The sequence below is a fragment of the Mustela putorius genome, unplaced genomic scaffold, assembly GCF_011764305.1.
Source record: "Mustela putorius furo isolate JIRA1106 unplaced genomic scaffold, ASM1176430v1.1 tig00000228_pilon_pilon_pilon, whole genome shotgun sequence".
Classification (NCBI taxonomy): Eukaryota; Metazoa; Chordata; class Mammalia; order Carnivora; family Mustelidae; genus Mustela; species Mustela putorius.
The window spans coordinates 11916482-11928678 of NW_025421322.1; the positions used below are offsets into that span (position 1 = coordinate 11916482).

Sequence of the window (12197 nt, forward strand, 5' to 3'; positions counted from 1 at the left end):
TGGCAGGTATTTCATTAAAAATACACATTTGTAAAAAGTCATTTAATGTATAATTGTGGATTATAAGATGCTGATCTCTACTTATCCCTTCTGATACTCTGGAATACTTAACATCTGTTGCTTAAATGGTAGTCTGTTTTCAACTTTATTAAGATACAATTGATAAGTAATATTGTGTAAATTACATAATGTGGTTATATATATATATATATATATACATACATACATACATACATACATACATATATGGTGAAATGGTTTAGATTTTTGCTTTTAATGTTATCCCATCCCAGGGAAATGTCCTCTGGGAACTTCCTAGGTCTTTGGTAGGGGGGGTGGTGAGGGTGTAGGGTGGGTGAGGTAGAGGTAGATACTTGAATAGCAAGGGAAAAGTTTTGACAGAGCTGCAGGCCTACTCATTACAAAATAAAAAACCAAAATAAAAAATCAAAAATAGAGCTTCTGTTAGTTTAGTTACATATTTCCAATAAAAGAGTTAAAATCGTAAAGTTTTTAGTAATTTTTTAATCTTAACTGTCCTAATCATTTTTTTTCCTGAATCTTTTCATGTACTTACTTGTTAAGACTTCACTATAATTTCAAAGGTATTCATTTTTCATGTAGCCAAATATTGAAAATATGAAATCAAGTTTCTGAAAAAGGTTTCTGTTTCTTTTTTCTTTCTTTTTTTTTTTTTTTTAGGTACCAGGTTAAGAATCAATAGCTTTTGATTTATTCTCTTGGAATTAGGAGTCAAACATTTTACTTCAGTTTCAGTTTAAGTTGAAGATATTTTTAATAAGTTAGTTCACTTTTTCAGGATCTAAGATAATATGTAATTATTTTTCTATTTATAATATTTTCCATATTTTGTGGCTCTAAGATTGACTAAAAGAAAAACCAAATGGTTTCATTTATCAACCATGTATGAAGTGGTAGTAACTAAGTTCCTTAGTTGCTAGGTAAACGTTTTAAAACAAGGTGACTAAATTCAGGTTTACGAAATGTATTATTCTTTCATTAAATATTATCTTTATCTGATGTCCTCTTAGTGTCTTCTGTCCTTCTGTAAATGTTTATCAAGTATCTGTCATGAGCCACCGGAATATTGGTGTTGCTAAGAATAAAGGTAGACATCACAGTTTCTTTTTTCAAAGCAACTGTAAAGTATTACCTCAAAGGTGGGAAAGTCTAGTTTCACCCTCATTGATAGTTATAATTCAAACTTTTACACTGTAGTTCTTCTTCCTGTTGTATAAAAGAGATCATATGACTCTGTTGTTGGTCTTGTGCCTCTGTGTTTCTAGGTATCTGTATAGAAGTGAGGTTGTTCATTCAGGCTTTAAGAAGCTCTCATTCCCTCTCCCATGCACTTATTAATCCTCCAAAAAAACATTTGTTGAGTGCTTACAGTGTGCTTGGTGCTAGAACTAGTAGAACAAATCAGACACCAGCTTGACTGTGTTAGGGATGCAGAGTGTTGTAGTGAACAGGTTATGGACTTTGAAAATAGACTGTTAAATTCTTAGTCACTTACTGTGTAATTTTTGAGCCTTGCAAACTTTGAAAGATGAATGTGGTTGAAAGGAAGTAAAGATGATGGACCAGGGAAAGTCTTCGTATCTCATGAATGAATCCTTGGCGCTAGTTAAGTAAAAAGTCTACCTAGCGAAGAAAGAATGAAGTGATTAGAAAGGAAGTTTTTGAATTTTCTTTAAGGAGGGTGCCGAAATGGACTTTATATGAAAATTTATATATAAAATAATATATTTGGGGAAAACATCTGTTTTTGAAAGATTGTGAAACATTTTTTGGAAACATAATACATACCCGTGCTAAAAATTACAAACAATACAAAAGAGTGTATGGTGAAAAAATTAGTCTTTCTTCTCACTCCTGATCTCAGATCCTGCTTCACTTAGGCAAACATCGTTAGCAATTTCTTACGTATTCCAGAGATTTTTCCCTTGTGAGCACACAAGTATGCATGTGTGTCCCTTTTGACAGAGAACATTGTTGGAAATGCAAATGGTGGCATATTCTACCTTGCAGTTGTTGTAAAGATCATGGTATATGTTAGCACATCCTTAGATCATCCTCTGAATAGCTGTATAGTGTTGTGTTGTGTGATGTGTGAAAACTAGTTTGTTGAAAAACAATTTCTTGAAGTAAGGCCCCCTTGATGAAATCTTAGGTTGATTTTGGTATCTTCCTCCCAGGAACAGTGTTGCAGTGAATGTCATTTGTACGTTGGATTCCTACTCTGGAATCTAATTCTGGAGGTCCATGCATTTTAAATTTTGGTAGATGTCACCAAATTTCCTTCCACAAAGGCTTTCTAGCCATCCATATTCATTTCTGTGATGTACGAGAGTGCTGCTTCTCCTGCATCCTCCCGCAAGGTAGATTATCAACTTTTTTGTTTTTAACCTTTGCCAGTGTAATTGGTAAAAAACATCATCTTGTTACAATTTGCATTATGAGTGATGTTGAATATCTTTTAATATGCTTAAAAGGCCATTTGTATTTCTTTCTGAACTGCCTCCTTTAATATGTTTTTCAAATGAAATTTTATTTCTGTCTTATTGAAGAAAGGGCATGGTTCTGGTATTCTACATAGTTAACCTCTCCCTTCTCTACTCATTGACCTCTGAGAAAAATTGGGGTTCTGAGGAACAATATTTTATACCTCTGAATTGGTTCATTGTACAAAGTGACTGGAGATGCAACAAGATGACCTATGTTTGTGCACAACCTGGTATGTTGACACTTCAGAATTTAATTTTTATTCTTGGAAAATGGACAATGAATGGTGTGCCTGGGTGGCTCTCAGTCCATTGGGCATCCAACTCTTGATTTTGGCTCATGTCATGATCTGAGGGTTGTGTGGTCAAGCCCTGTATCAGGCTCTGAGCATGGAGCCTGCTTAAGATTCTCTCTCTCTCTGCCCCACCCCCCTTTCTCACATATTTGCTTGTGCTCTCTAAAAAGAAAAAAAAATGGACAATAGTCAAATTTTGATTGGGGAAATACCACCAGATATTTTTAGAAATAACTTTGTTAATAATATGGGAGATAGTGAAGGAGGTGCAGAGTTGAAATAATTTGTAATTTGGAGGCTGTTCTGTCCTAGGCCAGAGATTATGGGAGTCTAAACCTAGGACAAGTGGAATTGGAAGGGATAGGGAATGGATGAAAGAATATTTTGCAGTGAAAGTACACAAGCAATTATAATTATTTAGCCATGAGTGGTTTTAGAAGGTTAACTCTCAAATGTGAAAATTTTAGTCATTAACCTGTGAAAATCAAATATTTAATTAGGCTCACTGAGCTTTCATCCCTTAGCTTGCCTGAGCACCAGTCAGTTTTTGTTTGCTTGCTTTTAAAATATAAGTAGGCTCTTCTTCCTTTGAAAGTTCCTTGAGGGAAAATATGTCTTTTGCATGAACTAATGTCTAGCATATAGTAGGTCTTCAGTGAATACTTGTTGAATGATTACTTTTCAGAAGCAGGTATGGTAATTACTGTCTTTTTGGGTGAATTTCATATTTCAGGAAGATCAGATTTTACCTTGAATTGTTAGCTGCCTATTATGATTTATCAAATATTTGAAATTTTGTTTTAGAATTAGATGTAATTGCCTCTGTGGCAAGGGAGAAGATGCTTTTAGAATGCCTGAAAGAACTCAGAACACTGTTTTCCTTCTGTTGGCCAAGGGTCTGTTTCTTTCTGGGTCCCAGCATCTGCAGTAGGGAGAGACGTAGTCTGTATTTTGCTGGTAGACCTTAATCCTTTAATCCTTTCCTAAGTAGTATCCCTTCCCCCCACCAATCATGTAGTTTATTTTTTAAGATATGACCAGAGTTTCAGAAAGAATTGGTGGCTAGCCCCGTTGTACATAAGGTTACAGAAGGCATGTAGCAAGTTTGATGATTTGTGGCATTAATATTTTATATTTTATAATAGGAATTCTAACTCTGTTACTAAAATCACTTATAAAATGTGAAACAGTTTTCATTTTTAAGACTTAAACTGACATTTGCAAAGTTTGATCCAAACAAGACATTTAGAAAAATTCAGAACATTGGCATATTTTACAGGAAAAAAACTATAAGAAAGAAATAAATAGAAATTGATAAATATTCAAGACTCTCTTTAACATTTAGTCCAATTAATACTATTTTAAAACTATTATGATAAATAATTGTTAAAGAATATATATTTAAGTAGGGTGTGCAGTTTGCTAAGTTTTATGTTAGGATGCACCTGTGACACCATCATCAGAGTCAAAATAGTGAGCAAAACTATCATCTTCAAAAATTTACTTTGCTTTTTTCCATTTTTATATTCCCAAAAGATGTTCTTGAGCTTTCTTGTGAGGTGTTAATTAAGTTACTTGAGGGGCACCTGGGTGGCTCAGTGGGTTAAGGCCTCTGTCTTCGGCTCAGGTCATGATCCCAGGGTCCTGGGATTGAGTCTGAATCTGGCTCTCTGCTCAGCAGGGAGCCTGCTTCCCTTCCTCTCTCTCTGCCTGCCTCTCTGCCTACTTGTGGTATCTGTCAAATAAGTAAAATCTTAAAAAAAAAAAAAAAAAAACCTGCAAAACAATTTGATCCTTTTAGGTCTCTGTTAAAGAGGTCCAGAAAATGCTTATAGGGCTAGCTAGTTATTCCCCATTACATCCTTCTGGATACTCTTGCCAGTGCTACAGGAATCATGGCATTTTCCAGTCTGGTCAGTAGGAAGATGCAAGATTCCGAGCCCTGTGTGAGCTCCACACACTTCCGCTTAAGCCTTTCTGATGGTTCTTTCCTTGGCTTTGGGTAGTTTTTTCACACACATGCACTGATCAATACAAAGCTGAGTAATCAAGGGAAGCCCTTGAGATTCAGGGGAAGTATAGAGTTTTTTTTTCTGTATTCTTTCTTCTCTCATGCTGTGTCTACAAACTTTAGCCTTTGATCTTCCTGACTCTCAGCTCCTTTTCCTCAACTCACAGAGCTCACTTTACTCAACCTGATTTTCTCTTCTTGCACAGGACCCTGAAGCTCTCTCAAAGCAGTGAGCCAGGGCAATAAAAATAGGGCTCATCTCATTTGCTTCCAACCTCTCAGGGATCACTGTTCTGTGTTGCCTGGTGTCCTGTGCCTTAAATATTATTTCAGATATTTAATCTAATTCTTTCTTTGGTTTAGGCAACGGGGTAAATTTGATACCATCTTGGCCAGAAATGAAATCCCTGCTTAATGCTCATTTAAAATTATCATGATAAATAAAAATTGGTTCTTATGTCAGATGTGGTAGTATTTTCGCCTTTGGTTAGAAAGCTGGTAAGTGCCAAGAGTAGGGATTTGTATCTTGTCTTTTTTATTTTAAAATGTGGACTCTGTTCTACCATGTTGTCTATAGAAGAAGTAGTAGTAGTATCATAAATGAAAGGAATAAAGAGTCAGATACATTTCAGATGATATTGGATTGGTGAAATTAGATATGATATATCCAAAAGAAATTAGTTTCTTAATTTATATCATATATTTAATTTATATTTATTATATTTAATTGAAATTATATGTTAATTTATCCACCTATTTTCAGAAAGACTTGGGAGAAGGCTCTCATTTGAAATCCAATATTCTTTTTAAAGTCTTTAGGATTGAGTTACTTTTAGAGCTTTTCTTCTACTTTCTGAATTCTTGAGGCTTTTTAGTAGTACATTTATTATGGCACTTTCATTGTTATACATAGTGTAATTAATCCAAAAATGTTTGAGTACCTACCATTTGGCAGGCATTGTGATAGGCCTTTGGCATGAGCTGAATAATCAAGGATATACATTTTTGACACATTTCATTTTTTATTGCCAAACTGTTGTTATCCTTGTTATAAACACCACTCTTGGTCTTGTTTATTGGGAGTCTCTTGATTCTAATTTTTTGACTTTTCACTTCTTCAGCGCAAATCCCCACCTTTTTCACCCATGACAGGTAGTTCCATTTGTCTAAAGAGGCCCCATTCATTTTACTTCCCTTGTCTGCATTTCGTGAAGTGTGTATTATATAAAACAATAACAACCATGTTCATAATTAATAAACTTAACTTGGCTATAGCTTTTATTTGTTTTATTGCTTAGCTATCTGCACTGAATTAAACAGAGATGAAAGAGATAGAAATTTAATATTGATATGGTGCCCCTCCAGTCCGTTAACTGCATCCTAAAGTGGATAGTCTTGATTACACACTGTTGCTGTCTTCTTTGCCTTTGTTCTGTGTTCCTCCATTTTATGCCCTTTTCTTCACACAATTCCCTCTTTTGTTTTTTTAATGTCTGCTTGTTCTTTCTGTTTCAGTATAGGTATCACATCTGGGGCCCTCTTTGCTTCTAGCCCTTATACCTCCTCCATTCTGCCACAGCCTGTATTAGGCTCTCCTCCGTGTTGCTTTGACACCCTAGATATCTCTATCATTGTCTTTTTATTTGATGTTTCTTCTTCTCTTGAGACTCTCACGAGAAATGATCTATTCTTTTTTTATCCTCATATTTTCATTGTTTAGCACAGTACCTGTCAAACAGATATTCAGTACATATTTGATGAATGCATAACTAAATGACACTGATATTTGTATTTATCATTTTAAAAACTTTAAAATATAAGTTTAAGTGTTTTGTCTATTTATAAAATTTTTTTTTCAGGTCCAGGGTTATTCTTGAAAAGTTTACAGGTATATTTTTCTCTTAAAACTGAAAAAAGTTATCAGGAGCTAGATTTTATAATGACATTCAAGTGGCCATGGTGAGATTTTTTTTTCCCCCCCTAATCTCCACTATCCCTCTATCTCTTAACATACAAATCTTATGAATGAGACAGATTAAAGGACTTTAGGCTGAGTAAAGATTAGGATTCCCTGCTGGCTTGTAATTATCAGAATCTGGATGGTTATTTATTTGAATGAAATGATGCATACATTGTGTACATCAAAAGTAAAGCATATGTGATTGTTAAAGGAATGTTTGAATTCCCCAGTGGGATGTCATGGGGTATGTTTATAAACTCCCACTAAGCAGTAGTTCTACAATGGAATTTCACTGGCATTGAGATAATAATTTGCACAGTCAAATTACCTTCTTTACAAAAACCCAGGGAATCGTGAGGGCCTAATCCTTTATTAATGTCAACCTATAGGCTGCAAGAAAGCGTAAGATTGCCATTCGAAAAGCCCAGGGGAAAAATGTGGAGGCCATTCGGGAACTGAATGAGTATCTGGAACAGTGAGTGTCTTACAAGAGGATTGTGTTTTGTTATTCTGATAAATCTTTTTTAATTAAAATGGAATTTGCATTTGATTTTCCTTTTTGCCTCCATGCTGTTCATTTACAGAATATCTACACACTTTTTTTCTCCCTTTCCTCTCACCAGATTTGTTGGGGACCAAGAAGCCTGGCATGAACTTGCAGAACTTTATATCAATGAGCATGAGTAAGTCGTAAATTTTATTAGGAGTGCAGTTTTTATCACTATTTTATAAGTTCAGAAGACATAGTTACTGAAAGATTGGAGAGAGGCTATGAATCGTGTCATTTTAAATGAACAAAATGAATGAAAATAAATCATCAGTTTATTGGTTGATTATAATATGTGAATTGCTTTAATTAGGTCATTTGTGTTTTGCTAAATTATTTTTGAGAAATTTTTCTTTCCAAATACAGATGGATTCTTTGGGAGTAGAAAGGCCTGCATTAGAAAAATAGATATGGCTATTTTTAGTGATTCAAAATTGTGAATTTTTAGAGTCTAAATTGTTCTAATATACAAAGAGTATTATACTCCCTGCTGTTTTAAAAATTCTGTCAATTGTATGCATTTATTAGCCTTAGTATTAAGAGAATCAACTCTTCCAAAGTAGAAGCATTCTGTTGCCTGGGCAAAAGACCAAGAATAATCAAGAATGTTGAATGCTGTAGGAACTTGCTTATTGGATATTTAATGTTTTTGTTAGCTTTTTTATTTAGATGCAGTGACAGGAGGAAATCCCAGTGTGAGAGGATTAGCCTTGTCTTAGTGCAAGTTTTCTAATAGTGCAGCATTAATGCTAACCTCTATCTACAGGCAGGATTTTTTTCTTTTTTCCCTTAGTTCTGAATCTGAAGTATATCACATTGTTTCGTTTCTTCTTTCTGAGGGAATAGAATCAGATTCTTATGTGCATATTCTTACTGTGTATGAATAGTTAACGTCTTTCTCATACTACAAATAGCTGACACAGGAAATAAGATAGAATAAAGATACTATGTCTTACCTTTGCCGAGGGCTTTATGTGTAATGTGAAATGGAGAATTAAGGTAGTTATCTGCATATTTCTAGTAAAACCTAAAGTAATAGTGATTTAATGAATGTGTTCTGTATTCTGGGAACCATTCTTCAGTTCTCTTCTGTGCTCTGGCTGTCAAAATCTTTCTTTTTTTTTTTTTCCCATTACGAAATTATTTCCTGAATCATGTTCATATAGATGTATGTATGGTTATATGATCACATATGTAAATGTACTCAGGATTCTCTTATGTATGTGAGAGGGTAGTGCATTTGGCTTAAATGGTAATGTTTCCATTTTTCATAACTTTTTTGCAAAATCTATTTTCATTTTTATTCTGGTGTAGTTACCATACAGTGCTATGTTAATTTCAGGTATTCTATTTTTCATAGCTTTAAAGTCAACATTTCTAAAGTATATAGTATATAATTTAAATAACATGAAATTGAATTTTGGGAGTGCATAAAACAATTAACATTAGTTTTATTTTGTCCCTAAAACAGATGACAGTTATTTGAAGTGTTTTTGAACCTTTTGAAGATGTTGTGATTAAAAGCTTTAAAAGCATTTCAGATTAATCAAGGAATTTTTTTAATTAAAGAAATACCTAATAATAATTTGGAAAACACAGTAAAGAGTAAAGACCAAATTAGTATAGTTGCATCATCTTATCTACAATTTATATATTTTTTCTTCAGTACTTCTTGAAACAGAAACCTAAGATAGAATTATTTTTTTTATAGCTTATGGTTTTCACTAAGTTATGTTTTGACACACATTCCCATCACAATAAATATTTCATGGTGTGATTTTAATGGCTTTATATTATTCCATCTTATTAATATACTCTAGTAATTCTTAATCAGTTTCCTAGGAGAATAGAAAGTTTGTTTTTTTCTTTTTTCATTTTTACTATAATTCTGTATTAATTATTTTACTTCCTTGGACTAGATTCTTAGAAGTAGAATTATTTGATTAAACGATATGTACGTTTTTAGTGATTTTGATAAATCATTTCTAGTTCTTCAGTGGAAAGGTAATATCAGTTTCCTCTCACATCTGCAATTATTAGCATACCCTTAACACTGGATGCTGTCGTTCTTTTTTTTTAGTCTTTTTAAGTTTTGAGAGGTGAAAATTGGTTACAACTCTGTAAAAATTTTTAATAGCTTTTTATATAAGTGATAGGAAACTTTGTCAAGAATATATCCTTGTTATATATCTTTTTAATATTGAGTTTTTAACTTATAGAAACTTCATATTTTTATATAGTCAGATATATCAGTTTTTATTGCTTTACATCCTGTAAGAACTACATAAATATATCACCTCTGTTTTCTTTTTTCTTTCTCATTTTTACTTTTTGGCATATGTTCCTAATAGTTCTGTATTTAATTCTAAAATAGGCTGTACTTTATTTTTAGGCTATACTTAAATTTATTATTTGCTTCACCTTGTAATGGCCGCATTCAGTTTTGCTTTATTTTGAGTCGCTAAACAGTTCACTGAGATAGAGTTGAATGTATACTTAAGAGGAATGAACTGAAAAATCCCAAGAAACCAAGAAATACAAAGACAGAAAAGCACCTGAAAAGTAATTTCCTTCTAGGGAAAATGATAATTGTGTTCATCCTCCCCTTTTATCTTGTATTGAAGAACTCTTTTTGGTTTTGAAGCTAGTTATTTATAAAATCACCATTTATTTTTTCGAACACAGAGGAAATATCCAGGTTTAGGGTGAGTGGAAATAAAGATCTCCAGATTTTTTGAAACTGTATGAAAATCAGAATCTGTTCATTTAATTCATTTAACCTATTTGGGCATGTCATTGTAGTAGGTAGGGTTTTTTCGTTTTACTGTTTGTTTTTGGTGGAGGAGGTAAATTACTGTGGGATGTCAGTTTTGTGGGCACAGTGGCAAATTGTAGCAATTTCGGAGTTGCAAGATATATTTATCATTTTGGCATTCTTTTTGCATAGGAACCAATAGAAGTAAGCTCTTTTAAATATAATAGATCACAGGCAGCATTGCTACTATAGGTCTAGAATTTCTACTCCAAATAAATTTCCAAAGTAGAATGTTCATATAAGCCTGCTCATTGTCCTTACAGAGATTAAAGAAGATATAGAATTCTGCCATGTGCTTTCTTTTAAATATCTTTGTTTCCTTTATTTAAGTTTAAACTTTATTTAAGTTTGCTTCTGATTTATAAATTCTAGTTTCTATTTTGTGACTGCAGTGATTTGTATCATAGTAGTTGACCATATTAAGACATTTTACTTGTTCTAAATATAAAAAATTAGTAAAAATATATATATTAGTACTACCGATATGTATTATAAACAAAGATAGGTATTTTGAACAAAAACACTTAATTTTTTTTTTTACTTTACTTACAGTTAAAACTAGATGTTATATCAGGAAGGGCATTATTAATATAAATTAATAATAACTGTGACTCTGGTTCCTTTTTGTAGGTGCAGCCTCATTATGAAATTCAATACTAAATAGAATTATCAAAATCCTATAAGGAAAAATCATACTGTTGATAAAAGCAATGTAGGAGTAGATATGTAACCTATACAAATGTTTTATGAGGAACAGAACTTTGAAACTTTCTTTAGTTATTGACTCTTAACATACTAATACTAGTAGTTATTTTAAGTAGATTCAAATCATTTTAATTCTCTAATCACTGAGTCACTGTATGTGATGAATTAACTTTTTTATGCATTTGGAATGCAATAAGCTATGTATCATTTTGGGGAGAATTGAGAAAATGGTCACTCAGGTCACTTTCCATATGATTTAAATGCTCTTGCATGAACCTCTCTTGAGAAAATTGTATTGGATCATCTTCTGCTCCTTTTAGCTCTAAGTGTATTTGATTCTATACTTTATCCACAAAATTAGTTTGATTTTAGACTTTGTAAGATTGGGGGAAGGGATCCTCTTCTGTATGTGATACTAAATAATTTCTGAGAAAAATACTTTTGACATTTATTTTTCAGTAGAAACTCATACCTGCCTATTTTATCCTACTTTATGTTGTATAAAAACCAGTCACAGTCGTGCTCAGCCCTTTTAAATCTGTGAGAACATTTATTCTTTGCATTAATATGAATTTTTGTGTCATCTTAGTAAAACAAAATTATTTAGAAGGAACTGTCTTTTTAAAATTGAGTGTTTAAGGTAGAGATCGCTTTCTTATAGAATGATAAATAGATATTAAATATGTAGTTATAATACTTTTGTTCTAGACATTTATTCAGTCATTTGTTTAGTCATTTATTATATTACCTATCACATGTCAGGAACCACTGCTAGGTTTGGGGTATAAAAATGAAAAAGGCTAAATAGCTGTATGATCCTGTATGATCCTGTATGATCCTCTTTATGCTTTAGTTATTTGAATATTTTATTCAGCAGTGTATATATATATACACTGTGTATATATATATATATATATATATATATATATATATAAAATGCTATGACTTTTGGTAATCTAGAGGTTTCTTTTTGGTTTCTCTGGCCCTTGGGGTTTGATTGTTGTACCTGGTCTTATGTTACCACTGACCTCTTCATCACTACATCATCACCACAGTTTTCACTGTGTATAGTGCATGGAGGCAGTATGCATAGTGGTTAAGAGTAGGCTCTTTGGAGTGGCATAACCTAGGTTTCAGTTTGCATCTCTTTGCCTTAGCAACCTAAAATGGTGATAATTTCCTACTTCTCAGGGTTTTGATAGAATTGAATTAATACATATAATACACCTAGAGAAAGTTTATGATACATAATGAGCACATAATACAAGTTAGCTGTTATTTTGTATATGTATGTGAAAATGCAGCATGTATATTTTGAAAAGTATATCAAAGATAGGT

At 32.7% G+C, this 12197-nt stretch overlaps 1 protein-coding gene across 1 annotated transcript in view; it reads left to right on the forward strand.

The window, feature by feature from the left end:
- EMC2 (ER membrane protein complex subunit 2) overlaps positions 1 to 12197 on the forward strand; it is a 42532-nt gene that overhangs the window by 16767 nt on the left and 13568 nt on the right. Inside the window, exons 6-7 of the mRNA XM_013045213.1 lie at positions 7182 to 7267; positions 7416 to 7475. Of these exons, the coding sequence (XP_012900667.1) occupies positions 7182 to 7267; positions 7416 to 7475 (146 nt within the window). The remainder of the gene's footprint in view (positions 1 to 7181; positions 7268 to 7415; positions 7476 to 12197) is intronic.